This window comes from Pan troglodytes, chromosome 8 (genome assembly GCF_028858775.2).
Source record: "Pan troglodytes isolate AG18354 chromosome 8, NHGRI_mPanTro3-v2.0_pri, whole genome shotgun sequence".
NCBI lineage: Eukaryota > Metazoa > Chordata > Mammalia > Primates > Hominidae > Pan > Pan troglodytes.
In genome coordinates, this window is record NC_072406.2 from 42470237 (window position 1) to 42488739 (window position 18503).

Here is an 18503-nt window from a genome sequence, read left to right on the forward strand (position 1 = left end):
CCTAGCCCACAGGTGGTGTTTTGAGATGAAACATCTTGTTTCACATCTGCCTCCCTGTAGAGAGGTCACCTGCCCCGTTCTCCTCTCTGCCCTCTCTGGGTAGTGTGTTTTCAGAGTGGACACAGGGGCCCTGGCCACTGCTCTGTTCCAGAACCCAGAGAATGGGGTTCACCAAATCAAACTCTGGGGACATGTGACCCTAGGAAGCTCTTCACTTTTCCTCACTGAGGTCCTCACAGGTCTCAGTTGCCTCCTGAACGCCTGGACGACACTGGGCTTCTCTGGCAGCTTGCAATGCTTATTTTGCCTGGGCTGCTAGGAAGTGCAGAGCCACAGAGGCAGACCACCTTACTGGGGGGCCGGCCACCACAGCGTCCTCCCTGGGCTGTGGCCTTTACTGCCCTTCCGGTTCCCCTCTTCCCCAAGGTCCCCACTCAGTGCTATCTCACAGTGTGCTGAGTCTTTGCAAGTGGCCAACAGCAGGTGCCTGCCTGGGAGGGGAACAAAACCCAACCCGGAAGTGCTGTATCCGGGAAGTGCCCGGAGAATCCGATCCCTCTCCATCGGGGGCTGCTCTCCAGAATGGGGGACATCTTATCGTCTGACACAGATGGCAGTTTCCCACACTCTTCTTTAGCTTTTTAACACTCTGCTGTTCTGGCAAACGAAAACTCCACAAATTTGAAATGTGCTCCCTTTAAATATCAAAGGCCCCCAGGCTTCTCATCCAAAAGCTGAACGGCAACTATGAAGAAAGAACCCAGAGTGCTTGCAAGAGTCACTCCCTGGCTCCTCACCAGCCTCTCACCCAGCCAGATAAATCCTCAGACTGCCAGAGCAGCCCCCAAGTCGGAGGTCTGGACTGAGATGTGTGTCCTCTCTGCTCGGAATGTCAGAGGCCCCTGACCACGTTCCCAGCCATCCCTTGCTGCAGTCACTTTCAGCACCCTGGGATCTGCTGGGAGTCTTGGTACCCCTGAGCCTGCCCCGTCCCTCTGGGAAGCCCGGTGTGTGGGGGACTCGCCGCAGACACAACACTCACTGTTCCTTGATCTTGTTCGCGGCGGTCCTTCCGACCTCCTTCGTGTGGGCCTGGGCTTTGCATCCGTGCCACAGGTAGATGAGGGCCTTGTTGACGTTGAGCACCACCATGGAAGTTCTGGACCTCAGGCTGCTACAGTGACAGGCCACTTCCAGCAAATTCCCTTCCACGGGCACCTCTCCACGCACGCAGTACAGCCGCCACTCACCTGCAGGGGGCACCGGCGGCGCGGAGGAGTTAGCACATGAGCGAGTGGCAGCAAACGCGGCCCTTCCTAGTGTCCGCTGTGTCGTCCAAGGCAGCCACCTCCGTCCAGGGCCAGGGACTTAGGGGACTGGAGGGGCTGAGGCACTGCACAGGGAGCCCTGTCGAGCACTGAGGCATCAGGCCTTCCTGCCAGCCTAAAAAGTGGGTTCTTACATAGTTAGAAGCAGGTGATCTGAAGTCCACAATGTAGAAAAACCATTTTCCCAAGATTTATACAAGTTCTATAACAGGCATATTTTAAAAGGCTCTAGAGCTAAGATTTTTTTGGGGGGTGGGGTGCTGGTCAACACAAAATTTCATAATTTATAATAGAAGAGCCACTGATTTTTCTTCCTAAAAACAGCAGACAGAGGAGGGGAGACCACCTTCCAGCCTCCTGCGTGCAAAGGTGAATCCCCGAGTAAATTCTCCAGGGAGAGGCGGGTCATGAGCACCCATAGAGCTGAGTTATCAGGCAAACATCAGGAGGCTTTCAGAGGTCGAGCCACAGCTAGATGAAGACAGACTCACTTTCAGCCCCCAGCTTATAAAAATTCTTTCCAAGAGAGGGAAAGGCAAAGTCGAATTCCAGCAGTAAAAGTGACTTACTTTGCACATTTTCTTCTTCCTCTTCCCGCCTCCCCGAGTGCACCACCATCCCGCCCTGGAAACACTGCAGGAAACAGGGGGGCTCCTTTCCCTGGAGAACCTGGACCTTCCGATTTAAACAGAGGTAAATAGGTAAGGGGCGTGGGGCTTTCAAAGTCCTAAAAACAATACATGCCTCTTGCAGAAAATCTGAAAAATACCAAGGCGTACAAACAAAAGCCATTGCTAACACTACCACCTAAAGAGAAGCTCTGCGAACACTGCCGTGTGCAGCCACCTCTCAGGGTGTTACTCAGGGAGGGTCTTCTTTTCCTAAACAAAATAGGAGCCTTGCTTTATATTGATGTACAGCCTCATTTTCTTTACTTAATGTTGTGCTGTCAAGGAATATTCTTTTAAAACATAACTCCTGATATTTTAATGGTATTCTGTGGTTATTGATGTCACAAGACTGATATAAATACATTCTTAACAAGATAGCTCTCAGCAATGAGAATGACTCATCACTGACTTGGTAATAATTCTAGGGAAAATATATGGTTTGTGGCCACCCCAGCAGTCCACTCAGCCTCTTCCTGGCCTGTTAGAGAAGGCTCTTCCTTCAGGTGTTATCTGCACCACGAATAATGTTAGGGTTGAGTCACCTCCCTCTAGGACACCTTTCCTTAAAGAGGAAATGTTTCCTGGAGCTGGTAGTCAGGGAGCACTGAGAGAAAGCATTTCTCACTGTGAGTTATCAATCTCTGTGCCCATTTTGCATAACCAATTGCCATTTTGTGGCAGTATTTCATATCTAAAATGATTTTCCAGAGCTGGACCATGGCTCATGCCTGTAGTGGTGCATGCCTGAAGTCCCAGCTACCCAGGAGGCTGAGGAAGGAGGACTGATTGAGCCTGGGAGGTCAGGGCTGCAGTGAGTGGTGATGGTGCCACTGCACTCCAGCCTGGGTGACAGAGTGAGACCCCTGTCTCAAAAAAATGATACAAATAAAAATAAAATGATTTTCCATCCACTGGATTGGTAACAGGTAAAATGCTCAAATGAGAGAGATTAAGACTCAAAACTCTGAGGATGATTTTGAAGGCATGATAAAAGCATATTCATTCATGGCCTTTACAAAAAAATAAAGGGGTAGTTGAAATGGCTATTAGGAATAAATTAAAATGCAACTCTTGCCAGTACCATTTCTAAAATATAGTCCATAGTAGAAAATATTGTTTTAGGAAACGTGATTGGTTCTTGGAACTGTGGAAGGCTGGGTGAGTGTGGATCTATTTCTGGCAAGAATGTCTCTGCTGTCTTCCCTCCTGCTGTCGTTAATCATTCATCCAGGAGAATAAAGAGATTTGCACATGGCATTGTCCTGTTTTCAAAGAATCCCAGAGTTAACTCTTAATTGCTGCTACTCAGCAAGTTAACTCTTAATTGCTGGTACTCTACAGAGCAGAGGAGACTCAGGCAGAGATCACCTGAATGTTAAAGAGACACGTTTGCAAGCCTTGGATCTGGGCAGCAGTCCCTGCCAAGCATGATGCAGGCCCTGGGGTTATAAGGCCATGGGGTTGTGAGGCCAGTAGCTTTAGGTGGCCTCGGATCTGGGCAGCAGTCCCTCCCAGGCACGATGCAGGCCCTGGGGTTATAAGGCCATGGGGTTGTAAGGCCAGGGTCTCAGGGTCTCTGTCATGCTCCTGGGGGATCATGTAACTTCAGGTGGTGGGAAGTGCTGTGAAAATAAAGGGATAAAGTGCAGGGACTGAGAAGGATGGGAGAATGAGAAGGCTCTGGATAGAATGGGTGCGGGGGGCGGTGGTGCGGGTAACATTTCAACAGAAACCTGCCTCATAAGAGGCTGTACACAGGGGTACATACGTAGAGGCAGTATGGAGTAGGCAGGGGAAGTTTCCAGACAGTGGAATGGGTCACAGGGCAGGAGGTGAGTGGAAGGAGGTGGCCGTGGAACAGGGAGAGGCTGGAGTGGCCTGGGTGGAGGGGAGGAGCAGGGGGAGCTTGGAGAGGTGCCCAGGGCCCATCACGAAGGTGCTGGAGCCCTGGGAAGCCGCTTAGACTGCAGTGTGTGTGGCAGACAGTAAGGGAGTGACCCAATCTGACCTGTTCCAGAAAACCACTCAGGCTGCCACGAATACAGGTGATGGGCGTTCCCAATCCTTACATTCACCTGATACTTCCTTCAGGTAGATTCGTGTACATGGAACAAGTGATCAAAGTTTTAAGGTTCTTGTGACAAAATTTCAGGATGGCTGTTCAAGTTACACTTCTCACCCAAAACACAGCATCCTCATCCTACCGAGGCCTTGCCAGCTGGCCCTGGATCCATTCTTTAAAAAATCACTACCATTGTGAGAAGTGGATGATGGCATCTCTTTGTTTTACTTACAGTGCCTTGATTGGTTAGGTGGAAACCTTTCAAAGCCACTCATTGGCCATCTGCACTTGTCATGTGGATTTCCTATTTGCAGATACAACATTTTCTCCAGGATCATCTTACAAAAAGTGGGAGGAGGAAAGAAATGGGAGGCACAGCCTGAGACCTGCAGAAGCCAGACCAGGACTGAAGTGCTTTGGGTGACGTGGTCTTCCATTATCAGAATCATGTTGGGAGGGACCAGGCCGAGTGCCATCGGCTCCCAGGAGAGGATGCTCCTCTCAGTCCCCAGGGTGCAGAGCTCCCCAGGACTCACCTGGGCCCCCCTTTCCTCGTCCAGCTCCACCGTCATCAGCGCCGACGTGCCCTTCTCACTCACGGTGGAGTGCCGGCCTTGCCAGAAGAAGTAGACGCACTTCTCTTTGCCGGCTGCCCTCACCGAGTGCTCTCCCTTCTGGCGACTTCCCACTGCAAGCACAGAATGGCAGAGGGACAGGTCAGCAGCTGAGACACCCGAGGAGAAGCAAATGTCTGGCTCACTTTCCCGGGGCCTGCAAGGACCAGTGGCAAAGAGCCTTGGACCTAGGGCAGGGGAGAAACCACTGGCACCTGGAGGGAAGGCTGGTCATGCCCAGGAGAAGAGAAAAACCACCTTCCTTCCAGCTCCTGACCCGGAACTTCCAACAGGGAGAAAAGGGATCTGAGGGGCCCTCTTGGTGCCCTGAGAAAAAGATCTGTCATCTGGAGGGGGTGGCAGCTCACTCCAAGTGTGCAACAGAGTAATTTCTTCAAAATATTTGGTGAGGCCAGGTGAATGGCTCATGCCTGTAATCCCAACACTCTGGGAGGACTGTTTGAGGTCAGGATTTCAAGACCAGCCTGGGCAACATAGCAAGACCCCACCTCTAAAATAATTTAAAGAAATTAGCCTGGTGTGGTGTTGCACACCTGTAGTCCCAGCTACTTGGGAGACTGAGGCAGGAGGATCACTTGAGCCCAGGAGTTTGAGACCGCAGTTAGCCATGATTGTGTCACTGCACTCCAGCCTGGGTGACAGAGTGAGACTCTCTTATAAATAAATAAATAAATAAATAAATAAATAAATAAATAAAGTATTTGGTGACCACCAGAGCAGGACTAAGGGCTCACACAGACACAAACTCATTTTCCATATTACACCACTCTTTGGCAAAAGATTAGCTGGTAGAGAAAAAATGTTAAAAACAATAGCAGGGCCAGCTTTAAGCACAAAGGAAAAAATGCAGGCTGTTAAAACTATTCTAGTAAAAAATACAACTTTGAAGTTTTCAAGTTCTGTCAGAAAGGAGGAGATAGGTTGCTGACATATCACTCGAGCATAAACTAATCTGGATTTCATGTCTGTCACCAGGGCTGCTGCCGGGATTAAGAGCTGATGGTCCCCATGGCTGGCACTGCACAGGCACTCGGTAAACATGAGCAGCACAGGAGGCAGATGAGACTGCTTGGTGTGGAGAGCAGTCACAGGGAGGTTACAGGGTCTCCCTCTGTCACCCAGGCTGGAGTGCAATGGTGCAATCATGGCTTACTGCAGCCTTAGCCTCCTGGGCTCAAATGATCCTCCTGCCTCAGCCTCCCAAATAGCTGGGACTACAGGCATGCGTCACCATGCCTGGCTAATTTTTATTTTTAAAATTTTGTAGAGATAGGGTCTCACTATGTTACCCAGGCTAGTCTCTAACTCCTGGCCTCAAGTGATCCTCCCACCTCAGCCTCCAAAAGTGCTGGAATTATAGGCCAAATGGGCATTTTAGATGTTACTACAGACATCCAAATCTCTACCTGTAAGAACATGTCTCACTCTAGATTCCCTTCATTCATTCATGCATTCAACAAATATTCAATGAGCGGGGACTTCAGGATTCTGGGCTACAATGGTGAACAAGCCAATGATGAACTCGATGCTTGGTGCTTTTGTTCTAATAAACAAAGAGACGAGCAAGACAATTTCAGATAGTGATAAGTGCTATGAGGACAAGAGACAAGAAGGTGACGCCAGGCAGGGTCAGGGCTCGTGGGACACCTGCTGAGGGAGGGCCTTTCTGAGGAGGTGGGGAGTGCAGACCTGAATGACGCTAATCTGGAAGCAGAAGCTTCTAGGCTGAGTGAGGCCAGTAGACCAAGCGCTTGACCCAAAGGCCCGGGTGTCCCAGGGAGTGAGGGTCAACACGGGAGACTGCAGCAGTTGGTGGGAACACCCACACAGGTTTAAAAGGAATGAGAATAACTGGAGTCTCTGGTTTTATATCACTGCAGTTTTCCCAGCTCCAATCCCATTTCCAACATTGCAACTGTATTGAGGTTTGAAGGGAAGAATAAAACTCATTTAAGTTCTTAAAAGGTAGGGGGTCATATTTATTTGATTTTTAGCCCTTTGGTAAAGTATCTGTAACATAGGTTTCGTAAATGATTCTAATAATTTCTTACAGTATTTTGACTAAGCACAGTCTTTTGTACCATCCACTGTGGATCTCAACTGGTTAAGTTTGGGTGTTTTTGAGAGAGCAAAATAAAATAGGAACCATCAATGACTAGATTATAAATCCCACAATTAATTTGGAAGCCACTTAATTGAAATTTCTGCTAACTTAGCAACAAAACTTTGCCTTTGAATAGCAATCCCATTCTTCAAATAGTGAACATTTGTTGCACTAAATAGATTATTGAGGAAAGATATGTTTCAAATAGATCATAACAGTTTATAAAGATCTTGAAATCTGTTCGCACTCAAATACATTGTATAAATACATATTCACACTTAAATAACCAACATCACATCCTAACATTGCAAACAGACTTGAGTGTATATACACAAAATAGAATTGTGTCTCTTTTTAAAATTACTTTTATTTTAGAGACAGGGTCTTGCTCTGTTGCCCAGGTTGGAGTGCAGTGGTATGACCATAGCTCACCACACCTGGGCTCAAGTGATCCTCCTGCCTCGGCCTCCCAAAGTGCTGGGATTACAGGTGCATGCCACCATGCTGGGCTCATTTTTTATTTTTCTGTATAAACAAGGTCTCTCACTATGTTGCCCAGGTTAGTCTGAAACATGTGGCCTTAAGTGATTTTCCCACCTCAGCTTCCCAAAACTCTGGGGTTACAAGTGTGAGTCTAGAATTTTATTTCTTTAAAGATATTTTATGAAGCAAACATTTCACTAGTTTTCCTTACAGTTTTTCTGCACATACCCAAATTTAGTCCTATATGCAACTTAATTTTTCATGTGTGTATTCATTTTTTTTTTTTTTTTTTTTTGAGACGGAGTCTCGCTCTGTCGCCCAGGCTGGAGTGCAGTGGCGCGATCTCGGCTCACTGCAAGCTCCGCCTCCCGGGTTCACGCCATTCTCCTGCCTCAGCCTCCCGAGTAGCTGGGACTACAGGCGCCCGCTACCACGCCTGGCTAATTTTTTGTATTTTTAGTAGAGACGGGGTTTCACCGTGTTAGCCAGCATGGTCTCGATCTCCTGACCTCGTGATCCGCCCGCCTTGGCCTCCCAAAGTGCTGAGATTACAGGTGTGAGCCACCGCGCCCGGCCATGTGTATTCATTTTTAATTTTGGCAATGTAAAAATTAAATTTTTAGTAGTAAGAACTTCTGGGCTATTCTTTTTTTTGAGACAGGGTCTCACCCTGTTGCCCGGGCTGGAGTGCAGTGACATGATCTTGGCTTACTGCAGCCTCCACCTCCCAGGTTCAAGCGATTCTCCTGCCTCAGCCTCCTGAGTAGCTGGGATTATAGGTGCCCGCCACTATGCCCAGCTAACTTTTTGTATTTTTAGTAGAGACAGGGGGTTTCACCATGTTGGCCAGGATGGTCTCGAACTCCTGACCTCGTGATTTGCCTGCCTTGGCCTCCTGAAGTGCTGGGATTACAGGCATGAGCCACCGCGCCTAGTCAGCTATTCTCTTTACAACCTTGATTAGTTACCTAATTTAAGGTGTGGACATGTTACGCCACCAAGGCACTTTCAAGAATGTTTGGTACTAGTAGTTCTATTTAGGAATAACAGAAAACACAAATATAAAGACTGTTCATGGTCAAGCATTCTTGCACCAGAGCCACCTATTTATAGGAACTAGACATCTATCAGGCCCTGGAGGAGCCTGGCTCAGATCCCTGGACACCTTGAGCAGCTGTCCCAACCCTGCTGGGGAGTGAGCAACCCTACCCTGCAGGCACTGGGCCAGGACATTGACCCTAGCAGGCCGGCCAGCATCGGCCAAGCGGAGGCTGTACCACCTGTGCAGCTGGTGCTTTTGCTGACCCTCTCCCAGAAGTGCACCCTGAGCTCTGACTCAGTCCTGTTTGCAGGTGTGGCCCTTGTGCGCACAAGTGATAGGGGAGCCGGACTAGTGTCACCAAGGGGCCAGAGCTTCCGCGTTGGCTACGGAGTGACTGCAAGTGCCATCGGGCTGTGCCTCCCCCCTGCTGGAGGGATGGTCTGGAATCTGAATGCTCCCTGCTTTAACTTAATTCTCTAAAGCTGGGCTTTTTCTAAGTTGTAAGTCTGCTGGAAAAGATGTTGTTGGGGCTGGCTGTGAGATGTCCATTGTGTTTATTGGGAAGAAATATAGAAAGGAATCACCTGGGTCAAATCATATTTCCTAGGGGCCTCCAAGTCAATAGTCCATGAAAGTCTGAACTCTTCGCTTTATTTTTAATTAATTCACTTTAACAGTTTTACTCATTCATTCACTCACAATTACTTTTTTTTCTCATAACAGCTAAAGTAAGAAAATGGCTAAATTAAACTATGTCTGGTTTTATAAAACACGATTTCCCTTTTTGCATTTTAGGAACGGGCACTACAAGTGCCTTTAGTTTGTTCTTTAAAGTTCCCAGTTCCATTACTCCAAAGGTTAAGAGATCTGCCTGCCCCGAAACACACTCAATTCCCTATTATTATTGTCTTTGGTAACCAGCATCAGAGATTAACACTGTACATGCCACCTCTGCACAAAAGCGAAAGCATAAGTCCACGACAGTGACTCTTTGTTATAAATTGTTATTGTTATTGTTTTGGGGAGATCCACATTATCTTATCTTCAAGTTAAAAACAGTAATTATGCTGTTCCTGCTGACAATGTCAGTGATGAGTATTTCCTGCACCTACAATGTGAACACAGGCCAGGCACCTGCTAAACGTCATATATACCTGATTATAAAGTCCTGTGAGCTGAGTACTATAATCCCTATTTTCCAGGTGAGAAAACCAAGGCTCAGACAGGGTAACTTTACCCAGCCCACACAGCTGGTAAGTGAGGGCCTGAGATTCTGAATCCCAGGCTGTAGGGTCCCAGCACCTGTGGCCTTCCCTCAAGGGACACAGCTCCTTATGAAAAAGGAAAGGAGCAGTTCCAATTGCTTGCTCATAAGAAATTAAGTAGATGAGGAATGCTGCTCCCTTTGGGAGGCTGAAGTGGGAGGATGGTTTGAGCCCAGGAGTTTGAGACCAGCCTGGGCAACATAGTGAGACCCCATCTCTAAAAAAAAAAAAAAAAATTAGCTTGATATGGTGGCGTATGCCTGTAGTCCCAGCTACTTGGGAGGCTGAGGCACGAGGATGGCTTGAGCCTGGGAGGTCAAGGCTGCAGTGAGCCGAGATTCTGCCATTGCACTCCAGCTTGGAAGACAGAGTGAAACCCTGTCTCAAAAAAAAAAAAAAAAAAAAAAGAACAAAAAGAGAGAAAGAAATGTCCCTCCCATTGGGGGTCCTTGTCTGACACCCCACTACTCCCTGGAAGGAGAGGCTGGAGCTGCCTGGGCCCTGGAAGATCCCCTTCCTGCTGTTTAAGAAGCCCCTGAAGTTTGGTGTGTTCAGCAGCCCAACCTCAAGTCGCCTTGCTGCTGGTTCAACGCTGACCTGCTCCATGGTCTGGTGACTGGGATCTTCAGCCCCTCCTTGTAGCCAGACTCACGGCTGCCCACATCCTGTGCTGGAGCCCCACTCTGACTCTCTGCCCACAGAGCGGTTTAATAGCACAGGTGGGTTTGAAAAGAGGCAGGTCTGGACTTGAGTGTCCAGCTCCACTCCCTGCTAGCTGTGTGGCTTCAGGCAGGTTCCTTGATCTTACTGTCTTGGTCCTTATCTGAAAAATTAGCACCACAACAGAAATGTCTCAGGGAGCCCAGCAGGCCCTCAGCTAGAGGCAGAGTAAAGCCCCCAGCATTGTGCCCCAGGGGGCAGGGGGACCTCTGGGCCACAGCCTGGCTCTGCACAGCACACAACCCCATTGGCCATGTACTCAGTGAGGCCCGCCTACTGGCTGTTCCTGCACCTGCTTTATGTCATTGAGACAGGGTCTGAAATCTTTACTTGGTCCCTACAAAGTGTCTTCCATAGAGTAGGTGCTCAGGAAATGTTGTCAGCTGATGAATAGATGCATCTTGTATAAATCAGGAAAGAAATCCTGGTTCTGAGCCTGCAGTTTTCTGATCAGCAAACAGCTGCCTGTGCTTCCTGTGGCCCCGGGGGCAGGTGCACCTGCACAGCAAGGGGGCTGTAAAGAGGCAAAAATACTCTCTTCTGAGTTGAAATCACAAACCTGTGACCTGCATGCTCTCCTAAATGGGAAGGGGTGAGCAGCGCTGTGGAAAAGGCTCCTCCTTGGCAAGGAAAGGGATGATTTCTCCAGAGTTCACTGGACTCCCCCTTTCCCCAGCGCCAAGCATCCAGGTGAGTGTTTTGCAATGGGGTCTGTCACCATCAGGAACCGAGGAGAGTTTAGACTGCATTTACTACACCAGACCCACAAAGCACCACCTGTGCTCTCAGTCTCGGGAGAAACAGCCTCTTTCACTTTTCAAATCAATCTTCTGTGCATGTATTTACTATAATGTTACAGCACCATTTGGTTCCAGCTTTAAATCATGAAAATATGCTCTACTTAATGACTTTAATTGAAGCAGCACACAGCCACATGGGAAATATCATTTAGAGGCCAATCATCTCTTTCCCAGAAAAGCTCTGGGGACAGCGGCAGGGGAGGGAGAGAGGGAGCTGAGAAGACTTGACGTGCAAGTTCAATTTCTACGGGTGAACACCTGCGGCCTCGGCAATGCTAGGTTGTTAGGAATTCGGCCTTACTTCTTTTCATCTCTGTAGTTTACTAGGTGGCTCTCAAAGGCACGTGACTGTGGTGCCCCACTGCACGGACGCAGCAGAGGGCATGACAGGGTTCACTGGAGAAGCTGGCTCCCGCAGGGCTGCCGGGCCAGCCTCTTTCAGCTGGAAAAAACCATAAACGCTCACTAACCTGCCGTGCTCACCATGAACTTCCACTTGACCACATAGGCATCCCCCTCGTGGAACTGCCCGATGCTTTGTTTGGGGAGCCTGCTATAGTCGAATTCTAGGATGTGCCAGACATCCACGGAGACGCTGGTGATCTCAAACTGCCTCCTGTCGTGTCCTTCCACCAGGCCATAGCCACGGCCGACGTTCACTCCGTCCAGGATGGTGCCTGCTGTCGTCTGGGGCATGGACACCATCCGTGTCACATCGTATGCCTTGACATCAGCCCTGGGGTCTTCCTACAGGGGAACACAAAGACATCGGTTCAGTTGCCTGTTTCTGCAGCTATTCCTTGTCATGCTCAACGCTGCTTCAGCTGTTCATGGGACAGCATAAAAATACACCTTCCACACTCTGTCTCAGGATGTTTAACTGCAGTCAGGGAAAGGCTGAATTTCCAGAAAGACTCTGGCAGGTCTGAACACCCATCGCCACAACAGCGCATGGATGCCTGAGAACAGGCACAAACCAGACTCTTCACTTCCCAGAGTCAGATTAGAATTGGAGGCCTGTCTGCTGTTCTATTAGTGAATCCTGGGAAGGCTTCCTAGCTTTAAGGGTGTGTGTGTGTGTGTGTGTGTGTTTGTGTGTGTGTCTGTGTGTCCATTTTTTTAAATTAAATAAGTATTTTAGTTGACACATTATTATGGATATGATTTGATGTGTTGATACATGCATCTGTTTCATGGGGAAGGGGGTGTGGGAAGGAGACGGGACAGGGAAGATAGGGAGATGTTGGCCAACTGGTACAAAGTGACAATCAGAGAGGAGGAATGAGCTCTGGTTTTCTCCTGCACAGTGGGGTGACTGTTTTCCAATACTGTATTGCATATTTCAAAATAGCTAGAAGAGAAGATTTGAATGTTCTCACCACAAAGAAATGATACATCTGGGGTGACAGCCATGCGAACTATCCTGATTTGATCATTTTACATCAAGGCCACTTTTATTGGGACCCGAACCAAGCCCCGAGGTTTGAGACCTGGTCGCCGGAATACCTTGTGCTGGGCAAGTTCCCCGGGGTTCTTCTCATTCGGTCTCTTCAGTTCCGTCCAATCCAGAAACTTCTCTTTGAACAAAATCGTCTCATTGTGTTCAGTAAGTCTCCCAAATATTGCCCAGTCGGGCCTCCCCTGTCCTTTTCTGTAGGGTGGGAGGGGGGTTGGGAGAACAGACAGGAAAAGAACCAAGATTAAGCCAAGCTTAAACAAAGGAATCTAAAACACACACGCGGCTACTGGAAAAAACCTCAAAGTACTTAAGTACATATAAAACAAATGGTTTATTTTCCTGCATTTTACCAAATAATGACATTTTGTTATTTTAGTCTGAAGTCATGCAAAGCTTTGTGTCCATAGAGTTTTTGATGTGCCTGAATGTGACATGAACCATGTCAGGACTAGACTTTTCTTACATTCTAGCAAGTTCTTTTCTTTTCTTTCTTTTTTTTTTTTTTTTAGAGATAAGGTCTTGTTCTGTTGCCCAGGCTGAAGTGCAGTTGCACAATCATAGCTCCCTGCAGCCTTGAACTCCTGGGCTGCAGTGATCCTCCTGCCTCAGCCTTGCAGATAGCTGGAACTGCAGGTGTGTGCCACCATGCCTAGCTAATTTTTGTATTTTTTAAAATATGAGACAGGGGTCTCGCTATGTTGCCCAGGCTGGTCTTGAACTCCTGGCCTTAAGTGATCCTTCCTTCTCAGTCTCCCAAAGTGCTGGGACTACAGGTGTGGGCCACATTCTAGCAAATTCTTGTCTTTGGGATACCCTGGGGTGGCACGCTGGGTGGGGATTTTGGCAAAGGCAGGAGCCGCAGGAAAACCTTGTCTACTTTAGCCGCCCAGTCACCTGCAGATGCTTACCAAGTTCCCCGTCCAATTAATTAATAGACATAGGGAAGAGGTAGCTCCCTCCTCAATTCTCTACTATTTTATGTCATGTTACAACAAAGCTCTCCAGAGTATGGAGATTCTCCCGTCACTAAAATGAACACACTTTCATAGATCTTGAAGTGCCTTTTTGTGCACTTATTTCTAGGCCACTGGCCAGGGCAGCAGACAGGAGAGCACAGAGAGATAGGAAAGAAAACGGCACAGCTCCACCCGGAGGTCTTGTGTGGCCTTAGGATTTCAAAATTTACACTGTCCCCAAGAACACAGGTATTTTAGATAAAGGTAGAGCTGAGAAGATACACGTGCTGCGGAGGGAGTAGCCCTGGAATAACATGCACGATCTCTCATCCCTCCAGATCCATCTTCGGTTGTGAATCCGGCCCGGGATGCAGCCACCCCTTAGAGCAACCCCCCCTGCTGCTCGTGCCCTGCTGTGCTACTGCCTCAGTCACTTCCTGCTTGGTCAAGACCACAGCTGCTGATGTCACAGCTGAGGCACATCAAAAAGGCTGCCTGATTCAAAGAAAGCTGCCGGATAAATCATAGAACACAGACACTTCTACCTCATGCTCTTATGGGACTTTAGGAACCAAACATAAGCACCTATGGAAAATGCACGGCGGTCTTGAAAGGCTGTGGTCTTTCAAGAAAATATCTGAATGACTGTCTGTCAGTCCTACTCTGCAGGCTTGCTAAGATGATGATTGAAAGGGCTCTTGGTTTCTGCTTTGGAATCTGGCATTTATGTTTTGAAGCGCTGTGAGCAAGCGATGTGGCAGATTGCAGGGTGAGGGGGACAAACCTGGGCCAGGAGCCAGGGGTTTCTCTACCCCCTTCCCTGACTTACAGCTGGAACTGGGCTCAGTGGTTTCAGCCTCTTTTGCTAAGAAGGTCTGGGTATGTAATCCTGGCTGCACCTTAAAATCCCTGGGAGCTTTTAAGACATATTGACACATAAGCTCTAACTCACATGAAACGAAAACACATCTCTGGGGCAGGGCTGAGCAAATGCATTTTTTAAAAGGCCCCTCAGGTGATTCTGTCTCAGAGATGTTGAAAACCAGTGGGTTAGGAGCTCAGTCATCCACTTTCAGATCTGTGATTATGCCACTATTAAATACAGTTGGCTATCACATAGATTTTATGCTTTAGCTTGTTCTTTTTTCCTTTGCTATACCAAATAAAATCTTTTGAGCTGTAGTTCCAGTCCTTAAAATAATGGTTGTTACCATACTGAGGTTAAACATTAGTGCATTTGCTTAACAAGGACTTTAAAACTTATCACACTGCCATAATTTTTAATGGTTTCTATAATGATTAATTAATAAGAAAATCAATAATTGGATTTTAAGCAGGAAACTAGGCAGGAAAGTTGAAATTCATAGACCAATTCAATGGAAAACATTAAAATGTATTGGGAGATGCCCAATATTCTATGCTGTTTGGTGGTTCACTGGTTTCTAATCTATTATAACGGCACCCATAGTTAAAAAGCACTAGTTTTTTTTTGGTCTGATAGTTGAAAAAACAACAATCCTTTGCACGTGGGAATTCTTTTTTCCAAAATCATAATTTCTGACTTTGCACATATTCTATTCAATTGCCAAAATGACTTTAAAGAGTCTAGTACATGCAGGGAATATTACAACTGCAATCATTATTTTAACACCATCTCCTCCCCCTCTTCCCTTCCCAAAAGGTATAAAGACATAAACATCATCTGCTGCCAAATAAATCCTGAAATTTGAGGGCGATGCTGGGAAGGTATGAAATTAGAGGGAGGCATGTTGCTTTTGCACTTTCAGATCAATGGCTGAATTCCAGACCCGAGGAAGCCTTTCAGATCCGCATGTAATTTGTTTAAACAATTGCTGTTCATCTGCCACAGCAGCACTTGGAATGCCGCAGGGAGGAACTTGCAGCATTTCTTGCTCACTTCAAGAAATCAACTATAACAAACCTCTTCCAGAAGACTACGACATCCATATTTCTGCAATAGTTAGATAAAAGTTAAAGAACTGTTCCTTTTGTGAATATTCACAGTCCACTGCATATAATCGTTTATGAAAACTGAACCCTATAAAGAGCGAGAGTAGAGGACTGTGGTGAGAACAGAGGGATCGAAGGGAATCAGCTCGCTTGAAGAGCTGTCCCCGGGCGGCGGCAGGAGTACCTGGGGATAAGCGGATTGCATTCTCCAGGATCCAGGGGATTGATGTCACAGTTCTCATAGTCAAAGGTTCCATTCCATAAGTGCTTTGCCAGCTGAAATGCTATTTTTCGTTGTGCTAATGTGACTTCTTTCCCATGCCATACGTAAACTTCACTACCAAAATCAAACACCAGTACCTGGGAGAAATGGCACAAAAGAATTTGTTAACTTCATGAACATGCAACAGTTGAATCAGGTGCAACAGGGTCTCTTGTTGACAGTGAGTCAAACGGAGGAAGACAGAAATCCTAATGGGGCGACAAACACAGACACAAAAAGGCCAGGAGATCTCAGCTGGCACTGCCCCACCAAGCCAGCCTCTGCCCTGCGGGCACGATTCCTCCTCCCAGTGTCCTAAGTGGCCAGGATAATGTTCCCTCCTCTGAACTCTCAACCTGCTTACAACTTGCGATTCACAAGAGTTCTTTAGGTACATCTTCCTGTCGACTTCCTGCCTCTCTCCCCTATTCCTCCCCCTCTCATGTGCTCATTCATTCACTTAATATATACACAGAGGCCACTTCATATACCCCAGGTACTCATGGTCCAATGGTGTCTTCTCTCCAGTACACAATTCCAAGATCCTTAAGGGCAGGGATCAGATCATAGTGATACATACAGGAGGGGTTGATTACTAAGTGTTTGCTGAATGAATACATGAATGTAATGCTATTTCTTATGTTCATGGTTCATTTTATTCTTTCTCCTAGAATGATTTCTCCCTCACTTCCAGCAATTCAAATTTTGCTTAACTCTAAACTAGGCTCAATTTCACTTTCTATGTAAAATTATTCCTGAAGGTTTCTTTTTCTGTGACTTTTCCCTCATGTAAATGCCCATACATGTCACACAGTCAACCTTGCTCCAGATTACATTCCTTCTAATACTCTTCCACCCAATTAAACTTAAGGGCCTGTGTGTCTTCCACTTTCTCAACACTTAGCATGCTTAATGGTACTGGAAACGTATGTAATTAATAAATATTTACTGCTGTGACAGGACAAAAACAGCACATTAATTGGGAAATCCATAAATTATATATGCATGCATCTAGTGTTCCTTAAACTTAAGGATTTAAAAATATTTTATTATAATGTTTATGCAAAATGCAAAAGATAGGGCTAAGTAATATTTGTATTTTGCCTAAGATATAAAAGCCTTCAATGATCCATGCCAACTCTAAATGATATTCTGGATTCCATATTAGCATTTAAGATACCAGTAATGGTTTGAAATCACAAATATCCTTTAAAAAGCTGTAAATGTTCTACAATGGGTACTGACACTGGCTAACCTTTATTGGGAACTTACTCTCTAATTTATTGGGCAGCCTGTGCTGAGTGCTTTCAATGTGGTTTCTCACTGAAGGGCAGAGCCCACGGACTGTACCTCTTTGGGTTGCAGAAGGGAGCACTTCGGAATTTTCCCCCAGTAGTCGTCATCAGGAACAAGTTTGTCATCCAAGAGACGGTAAATGCAGTTAGTTTCTATTATGGCTGCTTCATAGAGTTCATCTTCTTTTGGGTCTCCAGCGGCTTGGGGATAAGAAGAACAGGAGAGCATCACATTTTACATTGCAAAGTAGCTGCAATGTAAAATGTGAATGAATTTCACATTGTAAAATTTTATTTACAATGTAAAATAGAAGAATGAGCTAAGGGAGAAGAAAGGAGATTCAAGTCTCGTCAATCTCTGAAGTACAATGAAGTCTTACATTGGTAACTGGTTTGGCCACCCAGAAGCTTCCAGAAGTCTTTGGCTGCATGAGTGTGTGTATTAATTCCTTCTTCAATGGTTTGGATATAAGTAGCTCTACAACCAAGTTCCCTCTTTGTCTGAATTAAAGTTGCAAGTTCTGAGGCCTAAAAAAGAGAGGAACACAATTGCCTGGGTAGAAAAGCCCTTGGCTAGACAGAGTGGCACATGTCAAAACCAGAGGGAGAAACAGTGTGCCTGCAAGGAAAGCCTTGTGACCACGGGTGTGGGTGGATGCTGGTTACTGGGTATTTTCAATGACCTCAAGAAAATGTAACTGAAAGACCAGGGAGTATCAATTCTTTAGAGCAATAGTTCTCCATCTTCAATAGGTCACATGTGATGCTTTTAAAAAACACTATTCTTTGGGCTTTACCCCATGACAGTGTCATTCAATAGGTCTATGGCAGAACTTCAGAGCTACCTGGGATAAAGGACTTTAAAGTGGGGCCGCTTCCTTTTTTACACAGGAGTAGGAAGGAACCCAGGACCTAAACACTGGGGTGTAGGTCATAGTCCTAAAGCATCCCATTTAAACATGTAATGAAAGCTTGTTTGAGAGACATTCAGGAAAAGAAATCCTACCTATCCCTTCTCACTTGAATGCAACACCTGGCTTTTGAGAAGCTTTGTGACTGACGTCAGGAAGAACACTCCACCGGTGCGTAAAGGAGATGTTAGCTAAAGCATTTTTATTTTTCAGGTACCAACCTTCGCCTTTTCTATGACGTTTGCAAACTCTCCTACCCACAGGAAGCAGCAGTGGGGAGAGAGCAGGAGGAAGCAGTCCCCACTGTTGAGCGCCGAAGCTCGAGGTTCCACCAGCCTGGTCTGCACATGTCTTCTTCCTGAACACGAGGCAGACAGTCACTGTCTTTCCAGACAGAACGGGGATAGGACGCACCCCACATCGGAAGCATCCCTGCTGCGGATGCTTTCACTTCTAAAGAGTCTTGTCTGCTAATAAGAGTGCCCATGGCCCAGGGTGGCAGCAGGGGGATTTAGAAAGGGCATGATGATGGCACTAGC

At 46.8% G+C, this 18503-nt stretch overlaps 2 protein-coding genes across 41 annotated transcripts in view; one reads left to right on the plus strand and one right to left on the minus strand.

Annotated features, from left to right (window-relative positions):
* The window catches only part of LOC735719 (uncharacterized), a 131089-nt gene that overhangs the window by 58904 nt on the left and 53682 nt on the right, over positions 1–18503 (plus strand). For 2 of the 7 annotated variants that reach the window (XR_010146605.1, XM_063780613.1), the window contains exon 3: positions 13864–16731. The exons of 2 other annotated variants lie outside the window; for them this stretch is intronic. Coding sequence is in view for 2 of the 5 variants with exons in the window: in XM_063780613.1 (XP_063636683.1) it covers positions 13864–13910 (47 nt within the window). In the remaining 3 variants the exon portion in view is untranslated. Of the gene's footprint in view, positions 1–12461; positions 12643–13863; positions 16732–18503 lie in introns of those variants that run through there. 3 more of the 7 variants (XR_010146602.1, XM_063780614.1, XR_010146603.1) reach the window with 2 other exon arrangements.
* SVIL (supervillin) overlaps positions 1–18503 on the minus strand; it is a 277505-nt gene that overhangs the window by 11920 nt on the left and 247082 nt on the right. For all 34 annotated transcript variants that reach the window (XM_063780610.1, XM_063780606.1, XM_063780603.1 and 31 more), the window contains 9 exons: positions 18186–18322; positions 17434–17581; positions 17109–17254; positions 15681–15856; positions 12617–12761; positions 11581–11857; positions 4598–4749; positions 1898–2003; positions 1043–1250 (listed from right to left, as the gene is read on the minus strand). In XM_063780610.1, coding sequence (XP_063636680.1) covers positions 1043–1250; positions 1898–2003; positions 4598–4749; positions 11581–11857; positions 12617–12761; positions 15681–15856; positions 17109–17254; positions 17434–17581; positions 18186–18322 — 1495 coding nt within the window. The remainder of the gene's footprint in view (positions 1–1042; positions 1251–1897; positions 2004–4597; positions 4750–11580; positions 11858–12616; positions 12762–15680; positions 15857–17108; positions 17255–17433; positions 17582–18185; positions 18323–18503) is intronic.